Source organism: Tursiops truncatus, chromosome 18 (assembly GCF_011762595.2).
Source record: "Tursiops truncatus isolate mTurTru1 chromosome 18, mTurTru1.mat.Y, whole genome shotgun sequence".
Lineage (NCBI taxonomy): Eukaryota > Metazoa > Chordata > Mammalia > Artiodactyla > Delphinidae > Tursiops > Tursiops truncatus.
In genome coordinates, this window is record NC_047051.1 from 25253945 (window position 1) to 25269456 (window position 15512).

Below are 15512 nucleotides of genomic sequence, written 5' to 3' on the forward strand. Positions count from 1 at the left end.
CTAATAACTTCCAAAGGTTGGCAGTGATTATTTAAAAGTATCATTATGAATTAATGGGTTTATAGACCCTTGTGTTTAAAGCCCTTTTGAAGGGAACTTAAATTTGCATTCAATTAGGGATTAGAAGGCAAGTGTGAAAAGTATTAAAAACTGATTTTGACTATCATATGTTTATAATACCTGAAATCTTTTATAATAAGTTATATAACAATTAACCATTGAGTTGGCTGTAGTAGCCAGTAATGTGGCTAAGGGTTTTGTATTTACAATCAGTAAATTCATTTTGTTTGGATTAGGGACATAATGGAACTCTGTGTTAAGGGAGCCTTGCCAGACAGGGTGTGGTCCTAACCTTGAAGCAACTGGATTTATCAAACAGGTGCCAAATTTTTAGGCACTGGAGTAGAATTATACTTTTGTTGATAATGGGGCTATAGTGTTCTTTGTTGGAGTCTAGCAAATAGCTGTGGTAAAGGAGACTCCTAGGGAGTATGGAAATGAGACTTAAGGAATAATTTGTTATCTGGCAAGCATGTGTTACATATCTCTTGCACTGTACATAGATTATAATGAAGCTAATGTTTATTGAGTAAAATTTATATGCCAAGCATTCTGCACATACATTCGCATCTCATCTTCACAGAAGCTCTAGATGTTGGTGGTGTTATGCCCATTTTACAGAATGAGAAAACTGTGGCTTATACCTATTTTGCAGAAAGAAGAGACTGACACTAAGTAAGTAACTTGTCCAAAGTCACAGTGCAGAAGATTCAAACCCAAGTGGTCTGATTCCAGAGCCTGTGCTTCTAACCATTTTGCTTGAGCTACTACTTTACCTTAAATTTGAAGCTTAGTTTGGCAATAAGCGGTGAGGACCTCATTGATGAGACATTCCTTTGGCATGTCTCCTTGAAGAATAAGAATATGGTCCTTACCGAGTTGAAAGATATGACAGCCAGCTTGGGGAGTTTTTATTATTTGATGGATTCCCAACTGGATGACTGCACAAAACTGTGAAGTAAGTTAACTGTCTGTGTCTTTGTGTTGAATTAATAGTTTTCACTTTTTACTTGTTATTTTATAAAGACTAAGTGACACTTTGAAAATGAAATATGTTTGGAAACTATTAATACAGCAAAGTGTTCCTGAATATAATACATATAGCTAATGGTTAGTAATTCAACCAATTTTTAAATTTCCTGAAGACCTTATAATTTTGTTAGAGTAGAAAAAAGGCCTCTACTTTACGCTGAGTACCCATGTTTTTTCCACACTAGAGCAGATTTGAGGAGTAAAATGATAAGTTTAGTTTTGGACATGTTGTAGACACGTTGACTGTGAGGAGCACTGACACGGACTTATCCACTAGACAGTTTAGTGAGTGGATTTGGACATCGGGAGCTGAACTAGAGAAGGAAGTTTGTTTTTTCTAATTTGATATATGTATTTACTTAGAAACCTGTGTTCTAGGGAATTCCCTAGCATGGCAGTTCAGTGGTTAAGACTCCGTGCTTCCACTGCAGGGGACACGATTTCCATCCCTGGCCGGGGAACTAAGATCCTGCAAGCTGCACGGTGCGGCCTAAATAAATAAATAATAAGAAAAAAACCTTAAAAAGAAAAAGAAACCTGTGTTCTGAACTATTACAGCATAAAGGATTTGGGTAGATTTAGAGGCTGTGTATTGTAGTCATGGACAGAGTCCTGATTGAGGAGATGAAGATTCTAGTTATAATTCTGTTAATGCTTTCAGATTGTGAGACCCTGGACACAGAACTCAGTTTACTCATGAAAAATTGAATCATTGATCTAGGTGTCTAGTCTCATCTCTTGCTGAAAAAATTTTAATACACTGAGGCTGTGTTACTTAAGTACCTCTAATATGTATGGGTGGTACCTCTGGATCAGGAATTAGAAAAATTCTTCCCAAGAACCACCTTGGTGCCGTAGGCTGTATAACTACTCAGAGAAGAGGAAGAGCAGTGGGATAGAGTGAAAGAAGACAGAGGGTCAGAGGACTAATGAAGCCAATAAAATAATGGAGGAGCTTTCCTTTACTTACACATTTTCAGTTTATGAACTTCTATATAGAAATGAACAGAGTGAAGGTATCTCTTCCTATCCTAACAAAGGCTTAGTGATGATGGGCTGTCATTGCAGTTTCGGTTGATTACTGTTGGTTCCTAGTGTGTACTGTAAGATATAGGTATGTTGATTGCTTGTCCTTATTTTTGAGACTAAAAAAAACATTTATTAAAGAACAGTAGCACTGTGGAAGTGCTAGTAAGAAAAGGTTTGTGACTGCAATGGAAAAGAAAGTGAAACTTTACACAGATGTGTTCACACTGGTCATTGGGACAGTGTCACCTTTGTATTTATGAATAAATGGATTTTGGAATAGTCTTTTGGAATCTAACCTTTTACAGAGAAATTTTCCTATCAGGAAACATCCCTTGATTCTGGTTATACTTTCTTACTGTGGTTCTTTAAGTTTAGAATAATGATTTCCGTCTTATCAAAAGTACTACAGTAATTCTTTCAAAGAACATACATAGAGCGTAAATATCTGTGATAGATTTTCAAAACAATATCTGTCAATATTATCCTTTTTATTATTAGTATTATATTATTATCATTAATATAATCCTTTTTATTATTATTACCAAACCGCAGAGGTTCGGTAGGTACAGAAGAAACTTTAGACAATGGTTATTTACCCAGAGAAGTTTTGCTCTAATTATTTTGGTGCCTGGTACATAGCTTTGCAAATAATAGATACTGAAACACGTACTCAGTTGAATTAGGGGGACATAATTTTCAAGTGTGAGACAGTGTACAGTTAGTGCTAATTTGGTGGTAGGGGCAATAAGTACTGTATTTTTGAAGGCCCATGTAGGTCAAGGCATAGAGGTTGGGAGGCTCTGTGAAAGAAATGGGACTTGAGCATTGAAAGATAGAGAAGATGGGAATGGGTACTGAGAAGTGGGAGGGGAATTCCAGGAATGGGGAATAGTAGAAGTTGAAAATGGAGGTAAGAATGAATGTAGTTTGTGTGGAGGACCTAAGAAGGAAAGCCTAGTACAGAAGAATTGGGTGAGAGTTTAAAGGAAAATATTGTATGTATGTTTTATGTTTCTATGTCTGTCTGATGAATTTTGGTCAAAGTACTTTCCCCCGTACCAGACATGGTACAGTACTCAAAAACTACAGTGCTAAAAATACTTTCCCAGTGTTGGAGTTGAAGTCTTTATTAAAAGAGATGGAGTGGGTGTGGGAAACTGCTGGGTTAGAATTTAGTGAGTAGAAATATTGAATTGAATTGAATTCTTAACTTTTTTTTTGGATTTCCTGTTAGGGAAACCACAGTCATCCATGATGACCCCCTAGAGTCTGCAATATATACGAAATTGGCTTTACTGAAATTAGGAAAATGAGTATGTGATTTAGCTAGCACATACTGGCTGGATTTAAGTTTTCAGGGAAACTGATTTCACGAGATCAGCTTCATTCCTGAACTTGTCTCTTTAAAATTAAAATTGTAAATGCTGTTTCAAAGAACTAGATGTTATTTAATGTGCTTATTTTTATGTCTTTGTCTTTTCATGTCATATTTATGGCCATAACCGTATGAAGCAATATTTAATAAAATTGTGATAAACTTTTAATTTCCCTTTACTTTTGTTAGTAGTGGTAACTTTAAAAAAATATATTGTTAAATATGCAAACATCTTTGGCAGGCACTCTTTAAAGTTTTTCTCCCTCTGCTGCGAAATTGTTTTCACTCTTAAGTTGCGTTTCTGTTTTTCTATTGTAAAGTGCACTTCTTTGCATGTTCTAATTTGCCATGACGTGGTCAAGTGCTGTTTCCTTCCTGTTGCTTGCAAGCCTGTGCTAGAGATAAGGATACATTTCAGTGCATTAAAAAAGAAGCCACCGAAGACAGGCTTAAGCATGGTAAAGCATTCTACTTATCAGAAACCTTTTTAAAGAACAGAAAGAGTGAGCTTTATTTCTGCTTATTTTTAAAAGCTCTTAAAATAGTACTATTAAACTTTAAATGTATTAGACAGATTTTAAATCCTTATATATATTAGGCCTAACAAGGATACTGTCTGAATGTTTCTATTAAGGCAAAAATATATGTTATGAAATTATTCATGGAGTAGGAATTCCTATGTGTGTGGTTTGCTAGGTTAGTAGAAAGAAGGAAATTGTTTATATATGCTTTATTGCAATTAAAAAAACCTAGTTATGGCTGGGTAGATTTTTTTTTTTTAATAAATAGTACTTTGTAGTTTAATGGGGGTTCGGGTGGGAGGAGAATGGCTTCAATTTTCAGTAATGAGAGGTGATCTTATCTTAGCAGGAATGAAATCTTAAAAGAAAATATATGTCTAGTTTTTTTTAAAAAAAACAACAACCCTGTATTCACTAGTCATGTTGGTTTTGTTTAAAAACATTAACAAAAAAATGCTTTGGAGACATTGCTGTCTGTATTAACTGTTATATTCAAAATAGTATGATTGCTTTCTCATAACTAACTTATGTTTTTCAGGTCAAGAAGTTCTAGAGAAGAAAAATTTCAGAAAAATTGCCTCAATTTAAGTAAAATCCCAGTGAACCAAGAAAATTTGAAGCACCTTCCTTAAAGAAAACCTGGTATACAGTAACTTCACAGACTTAGCTTGGGTTATTTACACAAATTGGTCACTGGACTCTGCTGCCTGGTACTTGAACCTGTTTGGAATTTTTCTCATGTGGATCTAAGGGGAATGCTTTATTATGGCTGCTGTTGTCCAACAGAACGACCTAGTATTTGAATTTGCTAGTAACGTCATGGAGGATGAACAACAGGTATGAATGAGACTTAGAGAAAATCAGATTTTAATAAATTTATTATTTTACTTTTTCTATTTGTCTCAAAATTATTTCCTTTAAAAGACAGTAGGAGAAACTTTATTAATGTAAAAATTCAGATATTAAAAATGTGGAGGTAATGTGATTTTATGTGTTAAGTACTAGTTAATTCATTAAGAAAGAATCTTATCCTTAGCTTTGATGTGGTAACAAGGATATAATACTATTGGGGTTAGCTTGTTTTTCTGTAAAATGCGACTTAACAGGAAATACCTTAAGTAATTATTTCAGAGTACTTTGAAAAGTTCTAGATGACATACTGACAAGACATGTAAATTTTTCTTAGGACTGGTGATTGTAATAGTTGCTTGCAATTACACAGTTTTAATATATGTGGTTAATTAAGATTTATAATCCTGGACTATTCCTTCAAGGGGATGGAAAGATGTTAGCAGTCTCATTATCAGACATCATTTCAGTCCAAAGCATGTGACTCTGAGGAAGTTACTTAACTTCTCTAGATCCTGATTTCATCATCTGCTGAATGAAGGGATTGAACTGAAGAATTTCTAAATTGGCTTTCTTTTATTGAATTTGTACAAGATGTGTAAATTACTATTTCTAGAGTGTAAGAAAGATCCAAGAGATAACGAGAAAAGGACTGAGTTAATTCTGGTCTCCTCCCTCCCCACTAGAGGTTCTTGGGACTTGATAATTTACTTCATTTTGAACAGGTTATTTGGGAATGTAAGACGTGATGTGAGAGAAATCATGTGTTAGAAAGATTCATTGTACTGGGAAAAATATTTTGAGGGCTAGTAGACTTAAAATAATGTCTAATAAAGTTGATTTGAATATTGAAGTAAGCCTAATCCTAAATATCTAACTTTAATAGGCCAATTATAATGTATCATGCTTTTATTCTAGGTGATTCTTACTTTTGGCAGGGTATTGTAATTTCTTAGTTCTTTGTATTGTACTGTTGAGTGAAGAGACAGAATAAAACATTTATAAATAAACCTACAAACGGTGAGAATTTCGATTAAGGTGCTGTAAAATCAAGGTGAGCTTTGGCTAGGGAGGAAAAAAGTGTGAGGGAGAAGATTGCATCCCAATTAAAAATAGTTTATGGATTTAATCTAGGGACAATAGAAAAGACATTTTAGAAGGAGAAAGTGTTTTGAATTTGTTTTAAAACAGTATGTTTCTGTATACGTTAAGGTTTGAAAACTGTGTGTTTACTGTGCAGCCCTCGAAGATGAAAGATGTGGTGAGGTTTGTTCTTGGGATGTGGCCACAGGGGACAGAGCTCTAAGCCGCTCACTGGTATATGCTTCCAGTGCACTGGCTTTGACACTCTTTAACCATAAGAAATACGTTTTACATCATGGTGCAGCATTCATACATGTATCTATATAGGCTTAGAATAAGTTTTCCAAGACAGTACCTACCCTTACCATCTGTGATGTACTTAGTTTAACTTGGAGAGGTTATTAATGACTTTGGATAGGGAGATGCATTAACATCACAATGCACGTATATATTTTTTCTTATTTATTTATCTATCTATTTATTTATTTATAAAAAGTTGTTTATCTTTTATCTAACAAAATGAATATGTATTAGTTTTTTCAGATATTATTATAAGGACTTAACAAATGTGAAACATAGGGCAAATACTATCATCCCTATTTTACAATGAGGAAATTGAGAGAATAGATAGGTTGAGTGACTTACCCGAAGTCATACATACAGTTGGTAAATATTGGAGCTACAACTTGAACCCAAGCAGTTTGACTCTCACTAATGATGTTGAATACTCTTGCCATGATGTATGCTGATTGTACTATATTATAATCAGTTGGCCAGGTTTAGGGTTTTTCCATCTGTGGCCATGAGCACAGCAAACTTAACTTGATGCTTGCAGGGGTAGATCCAGTAGTGTCAGATTTATTAGCATCTTATCTATTAAGTAGATGTAGCTCTACTTTGTTGTTTTTTGTTTCCTTAAATTTGTTTTTGGTATAAAAGTCGTAGCATGCCAATTATAAAACAAGTCATCTAATAGAAAAAGAAAGTAAATCGTGAGAGTCTCTTTTCAGTTACTGTCCCTAATCCTGTTCTCCCCAGAAGATACCAGTATTGACTATTTGATGTGTAATTTTTTGGACCAAGGCCTAAACAAAAGAACAATATACATACATACCAACCTATATACACAGGTTGTTTTTAAGATACAAATGAAAGAATGTAATATCTTTTTTGTGACTTATTTTCACTTAATGTATTATAAATATTTGTGTGTTTGTATGCCGGCTCTGCATCATTTATTTTTCTACATGGTGGATGGATTATAATTTATTTTACCAGTATTTGATCATGAGCAATTGGCTATTCCCACTAGTTTGCTAATATATTATAAATGAATATCCTTGTTTGGGAGGCAATAGACCTATAATGGTTAAGAGCTCAGATACTGGAGTCAGAGTACCTGGATTTGAATCTTTGCTCCACTACTTATTTTCTCTGTGACCTTGGGCAAGTTACTTAACCTCCCTGTGTCTTAGTTTCCTTACCTGCAAAACAGGGATCATAATAACAGACTTGGTATTGTAGTTAGGGTTGTGACAATTAAATGTGTTGATGTATATAAAGTTCTTAGAACTGTGCCTGGCACATAGTAATATTTACTGAGCACTGTCATTTTATTACTTCACGTGCACGCGCATGAAGTTTGTAGTGTATCTTTGTACACTTGTATGACTATTTCTGTAGTAAATTTTTAAAAGTAGAATTACTGAGTTTACTAAAAGTATATTCAAAAAACTGTATCAGTTTCTACTACCACTAACAGTATATTTCTCAAACCGTCACTAACAGAAATCCTTTTTTTGCTCAGTCTTTTGGGTGAAAAAAATTACATTAAAAAAATTAAATTTTACCATTTAATTTGCATTTTCTTGACTACTAGTATTGAGGTTGTGCGATTGTTCCATTAGCTTTATTTATTGTTGATTTGAATTTTCTTTGAATTAATAATATCCTTTTGCCTGGTAGTTCTTTATATATTATAAATTTACATCAGTGTCATTGTCTTCTAATTCACTGTACAGTCAATGGTTAACTCTCTTTTTATGACATGTGATGCAGATATTTTGTCCCAATCTGGTACTGTCTTTTAACAATATGATATCTTGTGCCCTATAGAAATTTTAAATATTTATGTCATAAAATTTACCAGTTTTTTTGGTGATTTTCGTTTAGGAAAGCTTTTCTTACCCCTAAAACTATTAAATATTCTCCTATATTTTCTTCTAGTATATTTTATAGGTTTAACTCCTTAGTCCATATGAAATCTACTTTTTTTTAAAAAAAATTAATTTATTTTATTTATTTTTGGTTGTGTTGGGTCTTCGTTGCTGTGTGTGGGCTTTCTCTAGTTGCGGCGAGCGGGAGCTCCTCTTGGTTGTGGTGTGTGGGCTTCTCACTGTGGTGGCTTTTCTTGTTGCAGAGCACAGGCTCTAGGCTAGTGGGCTTCAGTAGTTGTGGCTCACGGCCTCTAGAGCGCGGGCTCTAGAGCGCAGGCTCAGTAGTTGTAGAGTATGGGCTTAGTTGCTCCGCGGCATGTAGGATCTTCCCGGACCAGGGCTCGAACCTGTGTCCCCTGCATTGGCAGGTGGATTCTTAACCACTGCACCACCAGGGAAGCCCTGAAATCTACTTTTGTAGGATGTGAGGTATAGGGATCTGACGACTCTCCTCTCCCACAAATGGGGATATTGGCCCTTCACCATTTATTGAGTGTTTTATGATTTCCACACTTAGACTGCTGCCTCTGTTGTATACTAAATAACCATATGTATAGACTTTAGTTTTGAACTTGCCCTAGTGTATTTTATTCCATTTACCTGTTTTGTATTGTGCCAATCTCACATTGCTTTCATTAGTATCACTTCATAGATTTGACATCTGATAAAGGTATTCTTCCCCCCTCCAAAATTGGGATAGAGTTTTGAATGAATTTTAGAACTGACTTGTTAAGTTACATAACTCTGTTGGGATTTTGACTTTTCAAAGTTAAGAAGTATTTGTATCTTTAAAATAATTTGTTCTGTTTTATGATCCTATATTGGTTTAATTGGTTGGTCTTTATAAAATCACTGTTTGAAGGTATCAGATTAGAATGTATTTCCTGTTTTTAGTTATGGTCTGTGGTTATTAATGTAGTCGTCTAAAGAAACTGACACCATTAATGTGTGGTTTCCACCACCTTGATCATTTTCCCTTATATCAATTCGTACTCTTTTCAGAATTGCTTGGAAGAACTTTAGGCAGGAATGAGGAAAGGGGTGTTGGAAAAGAAATATCAATATTGTTATTTCTGACAAGCCATTTAGAAGTCTGTTCTTGCTATCCATTCCAAACTGGGCCTATTTGTAGGTGAGAGCGAGGTACTTCTGTGGGAGAGCAACACTGTCGGTATTGAATTACAGTATACTTTCATTTGAAAGTGCCTTGGTTTGACCTTATTGAACAGGTATGTTTGCCTGGTGAATGTATGAGATAAAAAGAAAGCTGAAGGTTGTGGACCTAAGTATCTAAAGAGAAGGAAACTTGACTATATGCTCAAATATTCCAGAAGTTAATTGAGTGAAAAACAGCTGTTAGTTTAATGCTTTTTATAATTTTGGTATATCATTACATTATATGTTTTTTCAGTTGTTGGTTCTAAAAGTAGAACTTAGCAAATCATAGTTATTTGTGCTTAACGGACTCAGCTCACTAGGGAGAACCTTGGTGACATGCTAGGGAAAGTAAAAAAAAATATTTTTATAGAATCCCATCCCAATGTAAGGAGGTGGTCTTATGACTTTCGTTCTTAGGGTGTAAATTGGCTCACTCTGCTGATTCCTAGAAGCTAAAGTGTAAACTGCTGTCTTTTCACCAAGCTGCCCGTTAATTCTCATTCAGTGTTTGGCAATCACTACCCAGTGTAACAGAGGTCAGCACAGAGTGCTGTGGATACAGAGAAAGGAGCCTTTGACGGCACTGCAACTTTGGGAAAGCTTCACCATGGAAATTACATTTGAACTGGACCTTGAAGGAAGATCCAGTTTATCTGACAGATGAAGAAGAGAAAGTGTTTCAGAACAGTGGACTGTACCAGAAGTTTTGATGTATTTCTCCTGACTGTATAATCAAACTAAACACCTTAACTTACGGTTAGAAGCTTTTCATAGTGTGACTGTTTCATGCTCTTTTCTTTCTTGTACTACATTAGTTTTGCCAGCCTACTGTATGATTTTCCCAAATGCTTTTCTGCTTCCCCACTGTTTGATCTTCCACATTCATACCTGTTACCTGTTTAAGTTCTAATCATCTTTCAAGATTTTAGGACAAAACCTACTTATTCCAGGAACTTATCCTAAAATCATCCCTTCAGGAATTAACAACTTTATCCTGTTATTCCTACATGACTTAATGTCATTATATACATTTGCCCGTTAAATTTTTATATATACATTATTAATTTCCCAGATAAATGCTGAACTACTTGAAGAAAGGGTTGCCTCCCCCCCTTAATATTCCCCATGCCTTTAACATAATTTATCATATATTTATGGGTTGAATCCTCTTAAAGTTTCTTCTTCCTTCTCTTAATCTTGTTGGTAAAATGGTGTGGGATCTATATCTGTTCAGTTATGGCACTTATTACATCAGAAGGCCTTTCTTTTGGTTTGTTTGTTTTGCTTTTGTTTTGTTAACATCTTTATTGGAGTATAATTGCTTTACAAAGGTGTGTTAGTTTCTGCTTTATAACAAAGTGGAACAGCTATACATATACATATATCCCCATATCTCTTCCCTCTTGCGTCTCCCTCCCTCCCACACTCCCTATCCCACCCCTCCAGGTGGTCACAAAGCACTGAGCTGATCTCCTGTGCTATGCGGCTGCTTCTCACTAGCTATCGATTTTACATTTGGTACTGTGTATATGTACATGCCACTCTCTCACTTTGTCCCAGTTTACCCTTCCCCCTCCCCGTGTCCTCAAGTCCATTCTCTAGTAGGTCTGCGTCTTTATTCCCGTCTTGCCCCTAGGTTCTTCATGACCACTTTTTTTTTTTTTCCCCATATAGGTCCATCCACCTCACTAAAAATAACTCAGTTTGTTCCCTTTTATGGCTGAGTAGTATTCCATTGTATATATGTGCCACATCTTCTTTATCCATTCATCTGTCAACAGACACTTAGGTTGCTTCCATGTCTTGGCTGTTGTAAATAGAGCTGCAGTGAACATTGTGGTACATGACTCTTTTTGAATTATGGTTTTCTCAGGGTATATGCCCAGTAGTGGGATTGCTGGGTCATATGGTAGTTCTATTTTTAGTTTTTTAAGGAACCTCCATACTGTTCTCCATAGTGGCTGTATCAATTTACATTCCCACCAACAGTGTAAGAGGGTTCCCTTTTCTCCACACGCTCTCCAGCATTTATTGTTTGTAGATTTTTTGATGATGCCCATTCTGACTGGTGTGAGGTGATACCACATTGTAGTTTTGATTTGCATTTCTCTAATGATTAATGACGTTGAGCATTCTTTCATGTGTTTGTTGGTAATCTGTATATCTTCTTTGGTGAAATGTCTATTTAGGTCTTCTGCCCATTTTTGGATTGGGTTGTTTGGTTTTTTTGATATTGAGCTGCATGAGCTGCTTGTAAATTTTGGAGATTAATCCTTTGTCAGTTGCTTCATTTGCCAATATTTTCTCCCATTCCATCAGAAGGCCTTTGAATGAGAGGTGATATCCTGCCCCACAACTCTCTTGACTACAGTACTTTTTTTTTCTGGGACCTGTGTGTCCACATTCTCACTTAGTGCATGGGCAGTATGGCATGTCACCGCAATTCCAAGACCAGAAACAAATATTCATGGAGTTTTTTTCTTGAAAATGTATTTAGAACTATTGTGTTAAATGTGTTTAGTGAAAACTGCCTCAAATAACTTAAGATTTGTTATTGAAATTATCAGTAAGTAAATATCCATTTAGAGTTTTCATGTTTCTTGGGGGACTCGTTCAAGTTGTAGAGAGGAAGTTTTTGACATGGTTGTATCTTGAGAACGAGGTTGTATTTTGTAGACTGAGAAAAATATAGATCACATCAACCTGCCATTTTTTAGCTGAAATGGTAAAATTCTGTTAGGCCAGGGAGTTAGTGTACCTTAGAGTAGAAGGAATGTGTTGACAGTATTCTGTGTGTAACGGCACCAGTGTTGTGGAGACAGGAAGTTGGAATGATGCTACTAACCTGTGCGTGGACATGGTAGAGCCTCTGTTATTTACATACAGTTCCAGATTATATTGACCAGTCTATCTGTTCCTGTTGTCCTCATTCTTAATCTTGCCAGGTCAGATTTATCAGACCCATTAAAAGTTTGACCATCTGTGAAACTAACATACAGAGATTGCTTGTTTCTTTTCTGTACATTTGGAAAAGCCTTCATCAAAGGAGTTATGCTATAGAGCCCCATTACAAGCCTTATTATCTTTGGGAAAAGTCTGACTTTGCATAAGGCCTAAGGCCCTCTTCAGGTTATATGAAGGGCCAACCCTGCCTGTGGCCTAGAGTTTGGCCTGGCTTATCTCCCTGCCGACTACCGGCAGCAAGGAAGCTGATGGTTGTTAAGAAAGAAGAGTTGGTGAGGGGAGCAGGAACTTACTATCACTCTCTTTTGCAGAGTCTTCCTCTAAGTGTCCCCCAGCCATCACACAGAGGCTCCATGACAACGTCTTAAAAATGAATATGGATGAGATCATTGCATAGGGTAGGACATGGACTGGTCTGGCACCAGAAACATTCAGTGCTGAATTTTAGTAACTGACGTTTACTTAGCATTTTGTTCTGCGTACTTTGTGCTTTACAGGGATTGTCTTAGTTAATTCTTACAACAACCTGATGAAATAGGTATTCTAATTCTCAATTTACAGAAGAGTAAAGTGAGGTTCCGAGAAGGGGAGCAACTTGCCTGTAAATGCTAAAGCTGGGAATTGCAACCAGCTTGTGCCTTAAACAACTATATTTGGATAATTCCAGCCACTAATACGTGTAAGTGGTAAAAAAGTAGTTTTAAATGTGGAAGAATTATTATACTTGCATTTGTTATGTTAGCAAAAAGAAAATGTTATTCATTGTAGTTAATTTGTTAGTGTAGTTACAGGTTGACAGTCTTCGTGCCTGATAAACCTGTGTATTTCTTTTTTTAAAACAGCAGTTTGTTTTGTTTTGTTTTTGCTTCTTATTTTTTATTTGTTTTGGCCGCACTGCACTCGGAATCTTAGTTCCCCGACCAGGGATTGAACCTGGGCTCTCAGCAGTGAAAACACCAAGTCCTAACCACTGGACCGCCAGGGAATTTCCTAAATAACAGTTTTATTGAGATATAATTTATATGCCATATAATTCACCTATTTAAAATGTGTAATTCATTACACGTCTAGTATATAAATGGCATCCATCACCATAATCAGCTTTCAAACATCTTAATTATCCCAAAAAGAAACCTCTACTCCTTAGCGGTCGTGCCCTATTCTTTCCCCCACTCCTAGCCATTAGCAACCACTAATCTACTTTTTGCCTCTATGGATTTGACTATTCTGGACATTTCTTGTAAGTGGCATACAATATGTTATCGCCTATGACTGACTTCTTTCACTTAGTAGAGGGTTTTCAGGGTTGTAGCATGAACAAGTACCTCCTTTTTGTTATTGAATAATGTTCCATTGTATGGATAATACCACATTATATTTATCCACTCTGTATACCTTTCTGGAGAAGCTATTTTTTCAGTGAGGTTTGTGTTGGTCAGTTTTTTTTGAGGATAGACTTAGCAGTCTCTGTTCTCCCAGATAGTACTCCATCTCCTAGAGCACCCTTGCTAAGTAAGGAAATTAGTACCTCTTTGATGTATCTCAGTTTAGCTATGTAATCTTGACATTTTTTTGCCCCCATTCTGTTTCACCTAACACATAACACGTAAAGGATAAGCCACTATATGTACAGGTGGTGTTACCGTGTTACTGGCCTTTCCTGTTTTAAAAGCCATGGTCACCTTCAGTACTATTTAGAGAATACTGATGACGATAATGTCCTTTGATTTAGTGAAATAAAAAGAAAACTGATAAATTAAAAGAAAAAAAACTGTTAATGGTTTGTTAAAGTGTGAATTTAACAAAGTGATACCCTTAATAATGTTCATAAATCTAATATGCCTAATATTAAATAAGTTAGAATACAGGCAGAATTTTTTTTTTAACACGGTTATAACCAAAATTCTCAATATTAGGCAATTCTTTTCTTGGAAAGAAGAATTGTAATGACTTGGTGATACGTTTGTGAGCTTATCTGTTTCATCTGTTCCCACCTCTTGTCAATTAAGAGTCTTTGTGATGTAGCATCAAGTGTATCAGCTTGGGGATGAGGCTCCACAGCTTACTAGCTGTATGATTTCAGACAAGATTTTAAATTTCACTGAGCTTTGATTTCCTCCACCAAAAGTGAAAGTTACTTCCCAAGGTTATGAGCAGTCAATGTTTATGTAAAACATTTAGCAAGAGCGTAGGGCAAAGGAAGTAGTCAATAAATGTGGCAGTTGCTGTATTAATGACCTGAGGTAAATCAAGAAAAGGCATTAAGGTTTGTAGTGTTGCACTGTGTACTCTGCATCACTCAGTTGTTTTGGATAAGTGAGGTAATGAAGGCAATTTTTATGACTTGGATACCAGATAGACAAATACATTCACCCTTTTTTTTCCTTAAAGTTTTCCTATTTTTTCTTTGATACTTGAGAATGACTGACTTGTTTCTAGAATAAGCCAATAAACTTTTCATTCAGGATTTTTAAAATCTGGGAGATTCATTCTGTAGGGGAGCACTCTCCTTTAACATTGTAGCATGTTAAGTTTATTTTGATGTAGTTTGATCTGGAGTTCAATTTTTTGCAGTGACTCTAATTTCTGTCATTGTCTGTGATCATCTAGTGTGACTTTTGATTCTGGAAAAGGCTTTGTTGTAGCTAAACTGCCTATATTCACGAATGCCCTGGCTCATTTTATTCTACGAGTTGTGCATATATAAGATTCTTGTCAAAGTTCATCTTTTAGAAGTAGGAATTACCTCTTTAATTATGATTTTACTTAAATTCTTTGAGTTGTACAGAATCTGCATTTTTTTTTTTTAACATCTTTATTGGGGTATAATTACTTTACAATGGTGTGTTAGTTTCTCAGAATCTGCATGTTTAAAACATTTATCAGTCTGGTACTGACTGTTGTGATGTTGCCTAGTTAGTTTGCAAGTAAACATTTAAACCTGGTTAAAATTTACTACACCTCCTAAAATTTACCTTTTTTTAACCTCGTAATTGATTCTGTTCATACTTAGCTAGCCACACACACACACACACACACACACAGATACACACACACACACACACACACACACACACACACACCCCAATATATTAAGCTTTTAAAGTGGGCACTCTAGTAAAAAAAACTAAGATTGTTTTCAGTGATTATTTTACTTTTTTGAGATGCATGGCCAAGTTGTAATTTATCCTGACTGAAAAAAGAAAACTCTGGGCAAAGACTAAA

At 35.6% G+C, this 15512-nt stretch overlaps 1 protein-coding gene across 8 annotated transcripts in view; it reads left to right on the forward strand.

The window, feature by feature from the left end:
* ELF1 (E74 like ETS transcription factor 1) overlaps positions 1-15512 on the forward strand; it is a 105218-nt gene that overhangs the window by 46386 nt on the left and 43320 nt on the right. For 7 of the 8 annotated variants that reach the window (XM_073795258.1, XM_073795257.1, XM_019936457.3 and 4 more), the window contains one exon: positions 4556-4854. In XM_073795258.1, the coding sequence (XP_073651359.1) occupies positions 4783-4854 (72 nt within the window). In that variant the 5' untranslated portion in view covers positions 4556-4782. Of the gene's footprint in view, positions 1-3887; positions 3955-4555; positions 4855-15512 lie in introns of those variants that run through there. The other variant, XM_073795260.1, reaches the window with a different exon arrangement.